Source organism: Hippichthys cyanospilos, chromosome 7, assembly GCF_059441005.1.
Source record: "Hippichthys cyanospilos isolate Australia breed blue-spotted pipefish chromosome 7, RoL_Hcya_1.0, whole genome shotgun sequence".
NCBI lineage: Eukaryota > Metazoa > Chordata > Actinopteri > Syngnathiformes > Syngnathidae > Hippichthys > Hippichthys cyanospilos.
In genome coordinates, this window is record NC_142375.1 from 24,409,974 (window position 1) to 24,428,303 (window position 18,330).

Sequence of the window (18,330 nt, forward strand, 5' to 3'; positions counted from 1 at the left end):
TTTTGTTGTCATTCCCTTTGGCGCGGCTCCCTCCGGTGGTGGCGTAACGCAAGGCCAGCCACTGCTGTACTCTCTAAACGCCAATAGACTTTGGCTGACTCATCCGATTGTTTTGTTTTGATTCCCTTGAGCGCAGCGCCATCTACTGGACCTACGCACAAGGTAAGCCCAGCCGTTCTTGTAGCTTCTATTCTTTGCAACTTATAACGCGCTTCCCCCTATATGTGAGAACACTTTTCAAATAGGCCGTTCACCCAAGGTGCGCTTTGTAATCGGATGAGACCCGTTTCGTGGGCGGTCCCTGCATAACGCAAGGCCGGCCACCGCTGCAGCTTCTATTCTATGCGCCTTTTAATGCGCTGCGTCCCGCTTATGAAAAACGTTTCAAGTAAGTTGCGCCGTTTTAGAGCTTCCGTTCTTTGTGCCTGGAAATGCCTTCTATATGAAAACGCAAATAAAATAGGCCATTTGTTGAAGGCGCGCCTTTGCTTTTCCTCCAGGCGTAGCCGCTGCGAAATCCAGCACTCAAATACCAGATGAGAAAAGATCATTAAATTCATTTCAGTTTTCCCGGCGAGCTGCGACAAGTCGGGCTTGCGTCGCTCCCGCCGTGATTGTTTTTTTTTTTGTTGTTTTTTTTCAACCGTGTCATGGCGTTTTTCTCCCCGCGAGCGATATTCGATTTGAGCGTGACGCGAGCCATGCGTGTCGCTCCTTTCTGCAGCGATGGAACGCGACTTTTATCGTGCAGGTGCGTCATCCGTGCGTTTGGCCCAAGTTCACCTTTGGCAAGCTTCTGCGCGGGTGCGGTTGGGTTGGGAGCGCGAACGTTGCGCGCGCGCGCGCGCACCTCCGCCCCTCTCATAATAGCGCAGCTGATTAGAGTCACCTGGGAGCCGCGGCGAGTCAAGCAGACGACGAGGCGTTGACCCGAAGGCGAGGCCGCCGTTTCAAAAGGTAACCGCTTTGGAATATTTACCATTTGCCGGTGTATGGACAAACATCTGCGGGCTGCGGCGCACAGAGCAAAGCCGTCATGAGAGTTGAGCTGGATAAACTGGAGCGTCGGAGGCCGAGGTGGCAATTTACAAGTTAGGAAAGGAAAAAAAAACACATACGGTATAACCAACTCACCCCAAAAATGCACACTATAAGAAAAAGCGTTTGTGCCGCTCAATGCATTGTATTTTTGCGCCGTCCATGTCTTGAAGCGCCAAGTGGCCCCGGACGGTCACGTGTCATCCCCGCGTTGCTTTTCGGAAATGTTCTCGCGAGGAAAACACCTTCCCAAAAGTTCTTTCTAGAGAATGAGACGTCCCGGGTGTCGTTCGGATGTTTTTTTTGTTTTTTTTTTAATCAGCGGTGTGGTTTTCGCACAGTTTGTTATTTTGAGTCACGGAGCGAGACCTTGACCGGTACGAGGGAGGCCGCCGCTTCTCTTGATCTTCTTTTACGACGTCCTAGATGAGTCATCTCTCTTCTCGATGATTCCGAGCACGGATTTTGACAGGCTGACCTCGGATGACCCCCTTAAGGAGTGTATTTGTGGGGGCTCGGGAAGGTTGTTGCTGCTGCTGTTGCTGTTTGCGTTTTTCCTCTAATCCCCCGCGCACCCGCGGGGTGAAGCCGCATTGTCTTTCCTCACTACAGCATGCAATACCGACAGCGGCCAAAGGGCTCGCCAAAAAACAAAAATCAGATCAAGCCAAACAAAGCGCAAACGAACCAACAGCCTAAATGTTCAACTCCATCAGTCGGGAACGTCGTTATTTCCGGTGCCGGGCCGCCCGCGGTCGGACCGAGCGCGGCGACGTTAGCGCGGCAGTGGTCAAGCCTTTTCATCGGCGTCGTTTAGCCGGCCGGCGAGAGGTCAAATGCGCTCGTTCTGCGATATTGGCGGCCCGTTGTCGCGGTGACAAACGTTCGCGAGCCGAGGTCGATCGTCCGGACGGGACGGCTTTCCGCCGAACAATTTCGATTTGGGACTTTTGACAAGCAATCCTTTTGGGGATTGGAGAGATGTATAGTTGCGCCGCAAAATGAAAATCTTATTCTATGACTTCCCCGGGCGGCAATTTGCATTCCCCGATGCAGCGAGAAGTAAACAACAAACGGAGACGACGTAGTGCGGAATTGGGTTTTGCCACTCGCCGGCCACCGAAGATGACGCGGCCGGAGACTCGGCTCGCGGATCCCGCCTTCCGCGGAGACGCAATCGGCTCCGCGTTCCGCGTTGTCTTTCGGCGCCTCCTGGGTCGCGGACCCCGTGAGTGAACGTCACCCCCAGCCCCCACCGGCACCGGCACCGCGGCCGAGGTAAAAATAGCAAGGCCGGGGCCGCTCGTATTCGCGCCTGCTAAGGGAGGGGGTCTTCTCCCCGCGGAGCCCTTAGATTACACGTGTAATCATTTTTCCTCTATTTTTGACCACGTGTGACGGGGTAGTGGGTTTTTTTCTGAGGGGGGGCACATTTTCTCGCTACGCCCCTGATCTCAGGACAAATAACAGACGTTCATTAGCCAAGCTCCTCCTCCCGCTCTTCGCTGGCCAACCCCCTCTCATATTTCCGCCCCCCCCCCCTTCTTCCCCTTCCACGAAGCCCCCTCCAGCCCTTGTGGAGGGAAGGCGGAGCTCTCTTCTCGTCTCTTCTCCGACGAGCTTCCAACCTGCAGCCAAGATGGTGCTCAATTGCGACTGAACTACGAGGCGAACGGGACTAGTTTTCTGTTTTTGTTTCGTTTTTTTTTTTTTTTTTTTTTTTTTATGATTGGGCTTTTTTTTTTTTTTGCACGGCGGGGGAGCGGAGCCGAGCGGAAGCACGCAAGGCCAAATCGGGCGGTCGCCACCCCCGCGGAGGGTCCCGCCTCAGCGCTTCCACAATCCACATCCCTCCATCCGTCCCTCCGTCCCTCCGTTCGTCCGTCGCCGCCTCGGCATCGGGCGCTCCGGCCGGCCGGCCCGTCGAGATGCGGCGCCTCGCGCGGGATCCGGTCGGACGAGCGCCCGGGCTCTCATCCGCAGTGGACCCATGAAAAGGCATCTGACACAAGCGCAGATGGGTAAGAGGAGAGCTTGTGCGCCTGCGCAACGCGCTCCATCCACTCGAGAATAACAAGCTGCGCGGCGCGGCGCGGCGCGGACGATGGCCCGCGCCGCCTCCCTCCCTCCCCGTTTATGATCACGGCTTTTCTGCTTTTTTTTTTTTTTTTGGTTCTTTTTTTTCTGACTCGAGCGCGGGAGGGGGCTCCGAACCGAGGCTCGCGGGCCCTTTCCGGCCCGCCCAACTGCTTCCTTCCGGCCCCAAAATATCCAAACGAGTTTTCCTTTCAAGAAATGAAAAGCTCCAATCGGTTAGTCTTGACGGTCATGTCATTCGGCAGAGAGCCGAAGCCTTTATTGGACACGAAACGGGCCCTAGATTTCTCTCAAATCCGGAAAATTCTCGCCCGCTTCGTAGCGGAAGAAGGTTAAAGGGTTAACTAAGCCCTGGGGAACTGCGGATCAACTCAGGCTTTTGGAAGAAGGCTAAAATGTTGCAGAGATTGTCAAAACTTGTCGTCCCTTCCGAACGCGGACTCGCAACGGGTCGGAAAGAATTGGATTTGGCTTGGATTTTCAAAAGTGTGAAAATGAGCTGATTCTTTTCAAGAAATGAAAATCTTTTCCAATGATTACTTATGCCATTCGTGTTTGGCGACGAATAGTCATTTCGTCTCGCTTCGAAATCGATTTTTCTCCACGCGGCCGGCGAGCTTGACCCCCCGGAAAAATATGGACCCGACTGGGGCTTTTCCATGTTTTTGAGAAAGCATACCTGAAAAGAAAAGCCACCGGGGGGCTAAAATCCATGCGGCGCCTTCCATCCTATTTGCCGGCAAAGGTGAAGCGGAGAGGCGCGCGTGGAATGGGCTCGTCGGCCCCCGCTGAAAATATTTTGGACGTACCGAAAAGCCGACGCGTGCGCAACGGTGCCCTTCCCCCCATTTTTGCGCCGATCCTTTCCGATCCATTCCGATTCCGCGTTTGGGCGCGATAGACGTTCTGGCCTGGCCGACCTCCGACGTTTGCCGGAGCGCCTTAGCCCGGACTCGCCGACGTCTTTCAACTTCAATTATGACGTAGCTTTGCATTTCACCACTAATATGTATGTGTATATATATATGTATATATACGTATGCACACGCGCACTTTGGCTATTATCGCCGTTTTTGTTCATAAGGGGGACGCGGCTTCCAAAAACAAACAAAAAAGGCAAATTTGGGATCCGAGAAGTCGACGTGGGCTCGGGTTTTGCCGCGGGGAAGATTCCGGCTACTCAACGGGTCCGCCGAAGCCGCGAATCCGAAGAAATACTCCTTTTGCGTCGAGGCGCCTCAGGCCTTCGTAGATACGGTAGAGCGGAGGCGAGGGGGCGGAGCTACGGGCCGGCCGCTCGTCGCACCTGGCCTGACCTTTTGAAACTATACCCCTCGGTTTTGGGAACTAGATCTCGATGGCTTTTTTTGCACCATTGGAGAATTTTGCTTTATTTTTTTTTCATTGTTGCATTTTGAAATCCGGACCTGGAGCAAAAGCAACCAAAATAATCCCGGAACTTAATTGCAAATTTTGATATTTTGATACTTTGAAGTCAGAACAATCAAAGCAAATTTTTGTAATATTATGCAAAAAACATTTCAACTTTTTTTATGGGCTCGGCTTGAAGAATTGGATAGGAGGCGAGCCGCCTAATCATTTTCGCTTTGCTAAGCTAACTCGTCCTATTCTGTTTTTGCCGCTGTCGCCGCGGCAATTAAGCCGCGTTCCGCCTCTGATCTGACAGCCCCCCCCCCCACACGCAAGCGCACGCGCACCAGGACGCCAGCTGCGCTTCCACTGTTCCTGGAGAGAATGAAAGGCAGGGCTTTCCAATTTCTGCCGTCTTTTTGAACACTTTCCCGAGTCAGACCGCGCGCAGGATTTTCTTGGGCGCGCGCCGACATTTTTCCGGCGGCGTGCGTGTTGCTACTTGTCCTTCCTGTTGTTTTGCCCCGCCGCTCACCCCGAGCGCTCAGCTGGAGCGTCCAAACTTTGGAAGGCGGGCCTCCGGCCTCTTAACGAAACGTGTTTGTGGAGGTGGCTTTGTCGTCGTGTGAAGGGAAGCGCTTTTCCTTTTCCCGTCACGGCTCCTCGCCCCCCCCCCCCTCCGCCGCTCGCCCGTGGATGCGCCCCGCTCTCAAAAATGGCCGGGGTCACGACGCCAGCCTTTGGGAGCGGCCGGCGGGGATCCGGTCCCGTTCTTAGTCTTTTAGCACCGCTAGCGACGAGAAAGTAACTCCTTCCGACACGGGTGGAAAAGCGAGCGCCCCCCCCCCCCCCGCGATTTCTTAGTGTCGGGGGTGGAGCAAAAAGCAGCGTGTCTAGAGCTGCTTGTTTTCTTCATCTGGACTATAGGAAATATCTGTCTTCATTAGGAGTATGGGGGGAAAAAATGATCTGCGGGAAGCAAAGCAACCGGGGTTCTATTTATTTTCTAATCTTTCTTTGCGGCTACTCGTTTCCCCGCCGCGGGAAATATTTATCCGCGCGGCGTGCGCTTTTTTGGTGACTTTTGTTACCGCGAGAAGTCGAATCAATTTGACGTCTATTCCCGCAGCGCGTCGAGCGCCGGGGCCGTACGACGCCGTCCCCCCCCCCCCCCCCCCCGATAAACGCGGCAAACGCGAAGGTCACCTGCACGCGCGCCGCGAAGGGTCGGCGGCCGACGCGGTCCCGCCGCTCCGATCCGCGGCCGAGCGCCAGCTCGCCCCCGAGGGACAGACGCGGGGCGGCCGAGGGGGCGGGAAGCCAGAGGGGACGGGCCCGAAAGCTCCCTTTGCCCGGGCAAGCCCCGCCCCGCCCCGCCCCGCCCCGCGCCTCGGCCTTTCGCCGTTTCCCCGATGGCGCGGTGCCCGTCGCCGGCATTCGGCGTCGAGCGTAAGTTAGCCAAAAATAGCATCTTTGGTGGAGAGAAAATTCAAGATACGAATGTTACGTATGTGATTCACGTAAAAAGGGTTCGTCTTCAACGTACCCTCGCCTAGCTTAATATTTATTTTTCCCATTCTTTCCGGCGCGTAACTTTACTTTAGTTTGAGGCCGCGCAAAGTGCATTCCGCGCGATGTCGTTGAGCCACCGGCCAAAGCGCCGACGCCGCTAATGTCGGACGCGACGGCGCCTTTTGATGCCACGCGTCAGCCGTAGCGTAGCCCGCTATTTATTTTTGCCATTATTTGGAGCACGTAAGTTCACTCCCGTCCGAGGCCGCGCCGCGCCCAGCCCAGCCCAGCCCAGCGCAGCCCAGCCCAGCGCTTCCCGCGCGACGTCGTTCGGCCGGAAGTCGTATGTTACGCGGATGTGAATCTGTTGGCCTTTTGGTCTTAAGTCTACGTCGCGGTGAAATATCGGCCATCTTTGGCGGGGAAAAGGGTCCTGAACGGAAAAGGCGCGCTTTCTCGATGACGCTCGCAACATACGGCGCGGCCGGGCCCGTCGTACGGCAAACGTTCCGGGAATCGGGAGCCTTCGGGCCCGGGTCGCCGTCGGCGGAGGTCGGACCGTAGCCCGGACCGTAGCCCGGGAGCGACCTCCAAGACTTTTCGTCCGGGGCCCCGCCGAGCCCCCGGAGGGGCTCTCGCGCGTTTGTTGATCTCCGGGCGCGGGACCGCCGGACGGGAAGTCGCGCCGGTCGCCCGCCTTCCATTCGGAAGAGAAAACAACGGGTGACGAGACGCGATTCCGGCCAGATTTGTCAAATAACGGAAGAAAAGGAATCCCGCGATGGCGTCGGGCTGACGCTGCGCATCCTTATTCATATTTTTTCCCCAAATATTTCACGGCGTCGTTCCGACGAAGGCCGTAAATGTGCTTTTTGCGGATAAAAGCCTGACTTTAAACGGCGCGGCAAAGCAATTCCCCGTTGGGCTCGGGGAAAACGTCGCAATGGAGGAAAAGGACGGCCCGGGTTCCCTTTCGGCCAATTGGCCCTTTATTTTTTCACTTGGTCGCCGTTGTCGGCCAAATGAAAAGGTTGGGCCGCGCCGGAAAACGCCGCCTCCAAAATGGCTGGATCGGGGATCGAGTGTGTCCGCGCGCGTTCGCTGCGTCCGTCTCTCTCTCTCTCTCTCTCACACGCGCAAGGAGACAGGAGTGATTCAGCGCTATTTGCCAAAATGTCAAGTGAATGGACGCCATTGTGCTTCCTACTGCGCTATCTTGGAGACTGCTTGGCGCGCGCGCACACACACACACACACACACACACACACACACACACACACACACACGCGCCGTCTTGGAAAATTCGCTACGGCTGTTTGCTCAGTAAAAACTCGCGCACGGAAGAAAATCGTCCCATACGGGAAGGTGTTTATCCTGATACGCTTACGCAGGTTTATCGCTTTGCAGCGGTGGCCGGCGAGAACTTCCCCGCTGGCCTAACGGAACCCGACGTCGTAACCGTGATAACGATAATGAAAGTCAATTTTGTTCTAAATTCATTTTTACTAAATATATATGTATATATATACTATGTTTTTTTTGGGGGGGAGGGGATAAAACGATTCTCCATATTCTGATCTTTTGGCGTCACCTCCATTCGGTTCGGCTCCTTCCGGTGTCGTAGGTCGAAGTTGGAGTTTTTAGCCGATTAGGTTTCAGCTAACTTGTGCGGCCACGCCGCGCGAAAGCCGCCTCGGCCGGAGGCCGGGGCGCCGGCGTCCACGCGGGCGGCCGACCGACTTAACGGAGCGCTCGGAAAAACGGCCGATACGCGAAGAGGGCTCGTCGGGAGGAAGGGGGCGCTGTCATGGAAAGGTCAAGAAAAATGGGGGGATATTGAAAAGACCGACGGACGGCGCCCCCCGTTTGTTTCTTGATTTATCCTTTGGTTTTCAACCTGTTTGGCTCATGGCGGAGAAATGAAAGGATGTCGCCGACCTCGCCGGCGGCCCTTTTTGTCGAGGTCGGGGCCGAACCGGATCATCGCCGACGCGGCTCCCGCCAGCCGAAAGCTTCCGTTGACCGAGCTTCCGTTTGAGTCGCCGTCTCCGTAGGCGGCCGCGCGTTCACGGCCTCGCGCCCGGCCCGGCCCGGCCCGGCCCTGCCCGGCCCGGCCCGGCCCGGCCTCGACCCCTCTCGCGCGCGCACACGCTAAGACACAATGAGCTCCACTGTACTGGAATCAACAGCAGTCTTGTTTCTTCGTGACGCGCGCGCGCGCCAACGCAGGAAACAGACACCATCAGACTCCGCCATGTTGACAAGGAATCTTTCTTTGTCTTATCGTCTCGCACGCAAGTCATTTAGACACACGCGTAATAGACAAGAATGCGTGTCGGTGCGTGCGGCGCAAACGCCGGGCCCGTCACGTACCGCGCCACGGTCATGTGACTGCGAGAATATGGCGCGCGAATAAAAACGAAGCCCCGACCGGGAGCGTAAGTGGTCGTCTTTATCTCGTGGGCCTCGACCGCACGCCAAAGCCGCCCGCCCGGCGGCGCGCGCCGCTCACGTCACTCGCGGGCGGAATCGCCAAAATGCGCAATTTCAACAAGTTCTTTGAGGACGGACGTTTGTCCCGAGCCCTCGGCCCCAAAACTCCCCCGCCCGCCCGCCCGCCCGCCCGCCCGCCCGCCCGCGCCGCTTTCCTTCTAAGCGGGTTCGATTTCCTTTCCGTTCGGAGGAAGGATCCCGATCGACGGAGAAAAAGCGGTAGCGAACGAACGAAAGCCTTTGTTTCACTTTGTCTTGCTCAATCTCCGCTGAAAATACTTCCTACGTCGGCGGCGAAAAACAAAAGAGGAAGTGAGAAAGGGGAGCTTTTCAGCTCGGAACCATCTCCGCCGCGGGGACGGAGCGAAATGGCGCCCAACGGTCAGACCGGAACTAGGAAACGGGCCGCGCAAAGGTAGCCCACGTTCGCTTTGTTTAGCGGCGCCCCGCCCTCGGAGCCCGCCCCCGCGCTCGCCCGTCAGGCGGGGTCGGAAAACTTTTCGGCGGCCGGCTTTCCTTTTGCGCTGCGCGGTTGATGGCAGCACCCGCGCCTTTTCAGAAGGTCAAATCCCAGGTTTTACTCCGTCGACCCCGCCAGTTCAGGCCACTTCAGAGTTTAGGTCGGCGCCGGGTCGGGGTTGAACTCGGGCAATGCTTTCCGACGGTTACCGTGAGGCTCGGGGGCGTCGCCTCGATGATCTGTCCCCGCTAGGATAGAAATAAAACATTGTGCGGGTGTGTCGGTCATATTACCAGAAGATAAGGATTGTCTAGATTTGATTTCAACCATTTTGGTTCTTTCTGTTTTCAGTTTTAGACTAAGCCGCAACCTGTAAACATGCTTTAAAAAGCAGAGTCGATTTATGTTTTTCAAAAGTTTTTGGTATTGTAATAACATTTGTATTGATAATATGTCGTCTTATTTCCAGTTGGGGCAGCAAGTGGGAGCTTTTCTCCTTCCCGGGGGCAGCTTTGCAAAATAGCGCTAAAAATGCAAATGTTTTTTGCGGCCGGGGGCAACTTTTGGCAGGAGACCTTTTCCATGAATGGTGGCGGCTAATAGAATGGGGCCGCTTTAAATCTGAGGTGCTCCGAAAGCCCAATTTTTCCAGGAATTTTCGAACCCCGTAGCAAGTTTGGAGCAAACATTTGCGGGATGCTAATCGGCTTCGTTTTGGATTTCGTGCTTGGAAAGAGTGAATTTCCTGGCCGTTCCTCGCTCCCCTGTAAAATTGGTGTTTGGTGCAAAAAAGGCGGGAAGGTTGGGTCGGACGTGGGCTCGGTCCCGTTTGCCGCGACGTTAGCGGCTTAGGTTAGGCGAGCGTTAGTCCAGGGTGTCCGCCGCTCCATGAAAAAACCCCAAAACGAGGCATTTGACCAGAATTCCATGATTCTTATTCGCATTTGAAAAGAGCAGAATTTTCCTTGGCGGCACCTCGACGGGTAAGGGGAGGTGGCGCGTGACGAGTGGGGTCCAGCCGTTCGGGTGCGCTACGGGGGAGGATGTGGCTTTTTACCATCGCGACCTACTGAATGCTTTGGGAAAACCATTCGGTTGATTTCGTTGAGTCCCGCCGACTGACCCATTCGGCCGGGAAAAAGGACGCAGTTTTTCAGGAGGCACTAACATTTGTTTTTTCTTCGCCGGGGGGCGGGGCGCAGGATGAAAATGCGGCGCCACAGGGTGTTCCTGCTGTGCACGGTGGGCCTGTGCGTCATCTCCTTCCTGCACTACTACAAGGCGCTCCACTATGTGTCCCTGCTGCGCGAGCTGTCGGCGCCGTACCCCAACATCAAGTCCTTCATCATGGTCGGCGGATTCTTCTGGCAGGAGAAGGGGGGCGGGACGGGCGGGACGGGCGGGACGGGCGCGCCGCCCAGCCCCGCTTCCCCCGAGGAGGCGCCCCCGCCGCCGGTCCTCGGCCCGTCCGACGGCAAAGCCGGAGGGGGGGCGGGGGCCCAGTCGGAAGGGGCCGGCGCGGCGGGGAGCGCGGGGGCTGAGGTGAAGGTCGGGGAGGTGCCGGCGCCTCCTCGCCCCTGGGAGGAACCGGACCGGAACCCGAGTCAGGTAGGCCGAAACCGAACACCGCGTCCCGAAGCGCGCGCGTGGGGCCGAAGCCTTTGTGCTTTTGGGGCGGAATCCCGCCGTCCGCCTTAAAAGGAACGCATTGAAAGCAGACACCGGGGAGCTGAAATTCCACCCGTATGGCGACGTGGCTTAGTTCGCATGAGCACTCAGTTACCACGCTAGCGGGCGCGCGCCATTCCGTGCTTAAAATACGGCGGAAGAAAATGACGGCGACGTCGTCAAAGCGCTGCACGGTTGCTAACGAAAGCTAGCCGATCGGCGGCGCGCTAGCGCAACGGACTTGTGCGCTAAACAGCAGAGACGTGCGACGCTTGTGTTTTTGGTATGGATCGATGGATCGACAGCACGGACGCTTTCGTCGCCGTGGATGGCGACGGCCGCAGGCGTGGCCGGTTACTTTGCGTCGATGTAGTAAGCTCGACTTGAGTTTGTGAAGCCAACGTCTTATTGCAAAGTGGGCGTATTATCCAAGGTTTTTTTTTATAGTTATATTGACAACTTTCACATGCTCGTCCGTTTTCACGTCTTCCTTTTGCCCTCCGCCCCCTACGGGAGCCTACCGGCCAACGTTTGGCCGCTTTAGGGTGGGATTTGCCTTTTGTGATTTTTTTTTTTTTTTTTGCTTTGTTTTGTTGTGTTTTTTCTCCCCAGCGAGACGAGGAAGACCACCTTCCCCTATGGGATCCCACTCACCTGCCTCCGGACCCCGCAAAGTCCCCCAAAGCCGGCCCGTCCCGGGACCCGTCGGAATCCATGGGCGACCTGCACACCCGCACTCACCGGCTGCGGGACGACAAGACGCCGTACTTCGCCCGAACCCGAGCCGGCGCGCTCTGCTTCCGGCAGGGCACCGAGGTGGCGGGCCCCAAGGAGAACGCCGGCAAAGCGGGCGGCGCCGGGGAGGGCGGCCGCCCCGCCGCCGTCGCCGGCCAACGGCGACCTCTGGAGGTCCGGCGGCAGCGGCGGGCCTCTGTCACCCCCGGGTCCAAGACCAGGGTCACGCGGGGCGGTCGGCGGCTGGTGAAGTGCGTGTGCCGGCCCGGTTGGCACGGGCCCTACTGCGGGGTGCCCACCATGGTGTACCACTCCAACCTGCCCACCAAAGAGCGGCTGACGCCCCGAGAGACGCCCCGCCGCGTCATCAACGCCATCAACGTCAACCACGAGTTTGACCTGCTGCACGTGCGCTTTCACGAGCTGGCGCAGGCCGTAGACCTCTTCATCGTATGCGAGTCCAACTTCACCGCCTACGGGGAAAAAAGACCTCTCAGGTGCCCGCCTCGCCCCGCCCCGCCCCGCCCCGCCCCGCCCCGCCCCGCCCCGCCCCGCTGACAAAATGGATTACTAGCTAGCTAAATACTTTGAGCCGAGGTGGAAGTCAAAGCCACCGATCTCGGGCTAGCTCATGTCCGGAACCGGACCCGGCGTCCCCACGGTCCCTCCCGCGGGACATTTGTCTGACCGTTACACCTTTGGACCTCGGGCGCTCTTTGTTCGGGGCTCATCTTTTCTCGCGTTTTCTTCGCAAGTCGTAGTACCAAGGGCTCAACTTGGGCCGGGGAAAAAAGGCGACTTAAAACCTAAAAATAGGTCGAATAAAAACGTCAGCCGGAACAAAGCGTGAGTGCGCCACCGTTTTCCACGAGGAAAATTTTCCTGCACGCGTGACTCCCCATAAAAACAAGGGCTGTCTGTTCCAGTTAAAAAAAAAAAAAGTAGCAAAAGTCAAGTAACGCTCAGTTACCGCAACGTACTTTGGAGAGAAAAAAAAAAAGTATGGTATGCAAAGACCGTCTTGACATACGGCTCTTTCTCTTTCTCTTCTCGGCGCACCACCTAGTGTCACTCCAAAGAGTTCTCATCGAGAAGAAGATCGGGAAGTTATCGACCTCACAGTAGCTAACAGAGAGCTACAGTTTAATATTGTTGTAGCATTGTCTAACTGACTTTAAAGACACGACTCCATGTGGAATGTTAATTTAACATGTGTGAAGTGAATGTCAGCAGAATGCGTGCTAATGCCAATCGCGATTGCTAACCGGTTAACGTGGGCAAATTTTGTCGGTGTCAAGTACGTATGCGGGAAAAAAAAGGTCCCTCTAGTGGTGGCGGAAGCCCGGGCAAAAATACACCGACGGACCGCCGACGAGAGTTTTGCCTGGAAAAATGATGCGAGGGGGCGGGGCCAACAAAAAGTCGCCCACCTCCGCTATTAGCAATGCGGCGGTTTGGTCAGCGGACCGGCTCGTTTCCAGTTAGCGGAAATTAGCCAGGCGATGGTATTAGCGTCCTGAAAATTGACGTCCGTGCGTTGCAGCTTCCTGCGCCTGCTCCTGAACGGCACCTACGACTACGTGCGCCGCAAGATCCTGTACGTGTTCCTGGACCATTTTCCCGAGGGCGGGCGGCAGGACGGCTGGATCGCCGACGACTACCTTCGCACCTTCCTGACGCGCAACGGCATGTCGCGGGTGGAGGGCGTGCGCCCGGACGACGTCTTCGTCATCAACGACGCCGACGAGATCCCGGCCCGCGAGGGCCTCCTCTTCCTCAAGCTCTTCGACGGCTGGACCGAGCCGTTTGCCATCCACATGCGCAAGGTGATTTTCTTATCGTCTTCGAGTTCAAGTGACGGACGGCGTGGCGAAAAGGCGCTTTGGCTTCGTGTTAACGAGCGATGCGGACCGCCGTCGTAACGCCGGTAGTTAGCGCGGATAATTGGGGTTTTACAAACTACCGATACGCGCGCGGCGGTACGAAACCAATCGGTCCCGGAAGGCGTTTCCTAACGCGACTCGCGTTTCATATGCGGAGCCGCTTTTTACGTGCGGATAGCCTAATTTGTTCCGAGCGCCCAAAAATGCTCCTAAACCCTTGAAATCCATCTTTCCAAATCCTAAAAACGCATCGAAAACGCTAACAAATACACGTGGGCGCATAATAATCCAAATTTGTCATGTAAAGATAATGCGATAAGATTTATGTATGGATTATTTTGAGCGCGTGCTTGAGTTTAGTTTGGGGTCATGCCAAACGCTTCCCGCGCGCCGTCATCGCTAACGAACAACGCGACGGCCCCCCGAGGCGTTATGTTCCGTAAGTGTTTCGATGTGAATATGTACAAAGTTAGCTAACGTCAGCGTGCCGTTTGTTAGTTCTACACGGCCGGCGGGTGGAAATCTGGATGAAATGAGTTCAAGACGAAAAGCGCAAGAGCACAGTGAACGTCGGCGCTAAAAACTAGGGTCCGGTTTGCGGGCGAGCCGGCCTACCAATAAACGATCGAAACGCATCTCCAACCACGACGCGTACGGCGGCGGCGACGTCGTACGTTGGAGTCCGGAAAGGAATTTGCGTGATTTGCGGCGCCATTTGTACCGCGGTGCCACGAGGGTCTTTCCGGGGAGAAAATCCAGGCTTTTATACGGTCGCGCGCAAGATCGGCTCCTGGCGACGGCCTTGTCGGGGGCTAGCGCGGAAAGGCCCGGCGCCGACGAGACCAACCCCTGCCTGCCTGCGTGCGTGCGTGCGTGCGTGCGTGCGTGTGCGTGCAGTCGCTGTACGGCTTCTTCTGGAAGCAGCTGGGCTCGCTGGAGGTGGTGTCGGGCTGCACGACGGGCATGCTGCGCGCCGTCTACGAGGGCGACGGCATCAAGCTGCGCCGGCGCGAGTACTACACCATGCCGGCCTTCCGCAAGTACGAGAACGGCACGGGCCACATCCTGGTGCAGTGGTCCCTGGGCAGCCCCTTCCACTTCGCCGGCTGGCACTGCTCCTGGTGCTTCACGCCCCGGGGCATCCTCTACAAGCTGGTGTCGGCCCAGAACGGCGACTTCCCGCGCTGGGGCGACTACCAGGACAAGCGCGACCTGGGCTACATCCGCCAGCTCATCCGGACCGGCGGCTGGTTCGACGGCTCGCTGCAGGAGTACCCGCCGGCGGACCCCAAGGAGCACATGTACGCCCCCGGCTACATGATGGAGCACTACCAACGCTACCGCTACCTCCTGGAGAACCCCTACGCCCGCTGAGCCCGGACGCCCCGGGCTCCGCCGCTCCCGCCGTCTCGGCCGGCCGGAGCGCGCGCCTATCGCTCGGCGCTCTTTGAGCGTGCGTCCCGGGGAGCTTTTGCCCCTCCCGCGTGCGTCCGCGCCGACGCTAATCAGCCGTGAGTCACGAATGGGCGTCCGTGCGTGTTTAAGGGAGGTTCTGCTGCCTTGAGAATCGCCGGTGCGTATTTGCGGCGGTATCGGAGAACGTCTTATCGCGACGGTTGAGTTAGTCGCTCCGGTTGAACTCAAGCTGCATGAGAGCCATTCTATATTCGTGTCCGCCGCGGCGGACCATAGTTTTCGCTCCGTTGACTCATTCGAGCTAGCTTGAATGCTGGCTAGCTTTAAGCTAGATCGCCGGATCCCAGCGCAAGAAATCCGCATCCTCCCGAAAGGCGCTTTAGCCGCCGCCGCGGACGTTAGCTTTTTGGCGTCTAGCTTTTGACTCATTGGAGCTAGCCGCTAGCGAGCTAGGTCGCCCCCTCCCCCCGAAAGTCTATATCCTCCTGAAAGCCGCTTGATTTCTTTCGGTCCGCCGCGGTAGACGTTTGGCGTATCTTTTGACTCTCTTTTAAAGCTAGCCAGCAGCTAGTTTGAATGGGTGGAAAGCTAGCCCCCCCCGCCGATCCGTAGCCTCCTGAAAGCCACTTTATTCATTTTGCTCCACTGTAGTGGACATTAGTCTTTTGGACTCTTGCCGCCGGCTAGCTACCTAGGGACCCCCCCACCCCACCGCCAAAAAAATGCATATCCCCCATCTCGGTCTATTGCTTTTCGCCGTCTATACTTTGACTCGTTCAGTGAGAGGCTAGCTGATAGCGTTGCCTCGCGTTCCTCTGATGCTCCCCGCCCCTTTCCTCCCGAGAGCCGCTCTTCATTAGCATCCGTCCGTCCGTCCGGTAGAGGACACCCCGGTCCGTCTAAAGACGTCGCATCTGTTTGCCCGGGATTCGATCGGCTACGCCGAGACACGACGGGGGCGGAAATGAAGCGGCCGGCTCTCGGGCCGAGGCTATTTTGCGAGTCGCTGGGCCGTCGGACGCACGCCGAAGGGCATCGAGCAGAAGACCGCTGTTGGACGCGAACGAACGTGCGCGCAATGTCGGTCGCCGTGGCGACAAGAAAGGGCGGCGGTCGGTTACCACGGCGATATGGGCCGCGGTTAGCGTCGACGTGCCGACGGAAGGCCGACGGGGGGGCGCTCGGTGGTTACTAGGACGACGGAGGACAGGAAAGGACGTCGCTTGGTTACCGCGGCGGCGCGGGCCGGGGCTCGACGGAAAACGGCGGCGATCGGTTACCGCGGCGACAGAAGAGGGGACGGCGGTCGGTCGGGTTCGCGAGGCGTCCCCGTACTTTTGCTCGTATTGCGAAGAAATGGGTACGGCGTTCGGGGGATGCGGAGAGCTCGGGTCGCCGGGGGGACGCGGCGGTAAATCCCAACGGCGAGGCGAGCCCCGGTCAGCAACGGAGCGTAAGCGCGGCCGCGGCGTTTCGCGCCACCGTCGATTGGGTTTTCTAGCGTGATTGAACTTTCCCTTAAGGTGGAAACGTCGGCGCGTGCGCCTCTATGGAAATTGAGTTGAGACGGCGTCCGCTCGGCCCGCCGTCAGAAAGGACGTCCGTATCTTTGGAGGCGGGCCGTCAGAAAGGAGGTCCGCTCGCGCGCCCGTTACCTCCCCCGAGGCCATAACGTCGGCGGGGCCATCATTTTTGGCGTCCCGTCGGTCCCGGCGTCCCGGGCCGCGACGGGCCGTGTCCGAGGCTCCTTTTTCCGTGTTCTTTAACAGTGTGAATGCACCTTATTGATTTGTCTTGCGACGGGTTCCAATCTTTGGTCCTTAACAGGGTTATTTTTTTAGGACGCTGTTTGTTTTGGGGGGGAAACGTTCCAAATGAGACAAAATAACATTTAGGCCAGGCGTGTCCAAAGCCAGTCCCGGGGGGCCGCCCGGCACGTCGACGGAAACCTCCGAGGCGCGCGGGACGGGCGGCCCTCCAGGACGGGCGGCCCTCGAAGACCGGCTTCGGACATGCCCGATTCAGCCCCTTTCGCGGCGCCCGTTGGAATCCCTGGGCGGGGCGAACGCTTCCCCAAATTGGCAGCGTAAAGTTAGCACGTCACCCGCTAACGTCCATCAAAGTCGGCCTTTTTCAGGGGGTTTCTTCCACTTTGTGGACCTGGACCCGCGGGTTTTCCGACTCCCCGGGCGGTAAATTCACTTTGAAAGTCTACTTGAACTGCTGCTCACATTTAGCGGCTCCCGTTAAAATAAGATGTTTACCCACGCCGCCGTGCGCGGGAAAGGTAGTGCCGCAAACGGCTGACGCATTGCCCGGCTTGCGAGGGAGCAAAACGGCCATCGGAGCCGACTTCGGCCCGGCTTGCGAGGGAGCAAAACGGCCATCGGAGCCGACTTCGGCCCGGCTTGCGAGGGAGCAAAACGGCCATCGGAGCCGACTTCGGCCCGGCTTGCGAGGGAGCAAAACGGCCATCGGAGCCGACTTCGGCCCGGCTTGCGAGGGAGCAAAACGGCCATCGGAGCCGACTTCGGCCCGGCTTGCGAGGGAGCAAAACGGCCATCGGAGCCGACTTCGGCCCGGCTTGCGAGGGAGCAAAACGGCCATCGGAGCCAACTTCGGCCCGGCTTGCGAGGGAGCAAAAAGGCCCCCCGGAGCCAACTTCATTTGCGTGGAACCGCTGCTCCGAGTCCACCCTCGAAAATTCCCGTTTTCAAGGTAGTAAATATAAAAGAGGTTGCGGAACACTTGCCGTTGGCGCGGAATTGCCCATAAAAGTCATTTAGTTGCGCGAAAGGGAGGAACGGCCGCCGGGTGACGGAGCTCCGCGCAATTTTCCTGTCTTTCGGGGTAGTGACTTGTTTCCGCCGGCTTTGCGGAGTTCTGCGCCAAAGGCACGGGCGGGGAGTCATCTGCAATCTCGCGGCTCTCAGGCCGACCCCCGGAATTTTCTGAGTTCTTGTCTACCGTAACGGCCGAGTCGCGTGAAGTCGACGAAATTCTGCGCGAAAAGGTTTTTGATCAAATACGTGAAAGGGGCTGTTGTTTGTCACTGTCGATAAAAAGCTGAATATTGACAGCTTCATCTTGAAAGCCTGAGCAACAAGGCGTGTGAAAGTTCCTTTTTGCTTTTGACGGATTCCGATTTTCCGAACCCCCTTTGTCCGTGCCTGCACTGATTGTACCTGCTCACATAGTTTTATTTTTTTATTATGATTTTGTCTCGTTGATTTTTTTCTCGCGCGTGTGTGTGTGTGTGCGTGTGTGTGTGTGTGTGTGTGTGTGTGTGTGTGTGTGTGTGTGTGTGTGTGTGAGAGAGTGTGAGTGTGAGAGAGAGAGAGCGAGAGAGAGAGAGAGAGAGAGAGAGAGAGAGAGAGAGAGAGAGAGAGAGAGAGAGCGCGGTCCAAGAGGATGACGCCACGTTACCCCGCCCTCAAAGACGTTTTTTTGTTTGTTTTGTTTTTTGGTGATGGGATGAAAAACGCCAGGAAAAGAAAAACTTTTGCAAATGAACTCAACTCGTGCTTATTGAAATGACTGGATGTATTGTTAACCATCAAAAACCACAGAGGTTCTATGGAAAAAATATAATAAATTAATTTGAAAAAGTCAACCACGCTCTGATGCTTTCAGAAAAATGACAACACTATATTCTTG

General features: G+C 57.1%; 1 protein-coding gene across 3 annotated transcripts; it reads left to right on the forward strand.

Annotated features, from left to right (window-relative positions):
- Positions 1-139: 139 nt before the first annotated feature.
- Positions 140-18,286, forward strand: mgat3b (beta-1,4-mannosyl-glycoprotein 4-beta-N-acetylglucosaminyltransferase b). 3 transcript variants are annotated; one of them, XM_088419947.1, is made up of 5 exons: positions 140-957; positions 10,174-10,579; positions 11,252-11,871; positions 12,918-13,200; positions 14,155-18,286. In XM_088419947.1, exons 2-5 carry the CDS (start codon positions 10,175-10,177, stop codon positions 14,629-14,631), a joined length of 1,785 nt encoding a protein of 594 aa, XP_088276073.1. In that variant the 5' UTR covers positions 140-957; position 10,174; the 3' UTR covers positions 14,632-18,286. The 3 variants fall into 3 exon arrangements, with proteins under 3 accessions (XP_088276073.1, XP_088276071.1, XP_088276072.1); XM_088419945.1 differs by lacking the exon at positions 140-957 and adding an exon at positions 2,725-3,059; XM_088419946.1 differs by lacking the exon at positions 140-957 and having other exon boundaries at positions 8,643-10,579.
- Positions 18,287-18,330: the final 44 nt, after the last annotated feature.

What these genes read in the sequence shown, in the direction of transcription:
- mgat3b (XM_088419945.1), top strand. Translation starts at nt 2,764, where the DNA reads ATGATTGGGCTTTTTTTTTTTTTTGCACGGCGGGGGAGCGGAGCCGAG. An exon ending in TCTGACACAAGCGCAGATGG is followed by an intron (nt 3,060 to 10,173) that starts GTAAGAGGAGAG and finishes GGCGGGGCGCAG; the next exon opens with GATGAAAATGCGGCGCCACA. An exon ending in TTGCCATCCACATGCGCAAG is followed by an intron (nt 13,201 to 14,154) that starts GTGATTTTCTTA and finishes GTGTGCGTGCAG; the next exon opens with TCGCTGTACGGCTTCTTCTG.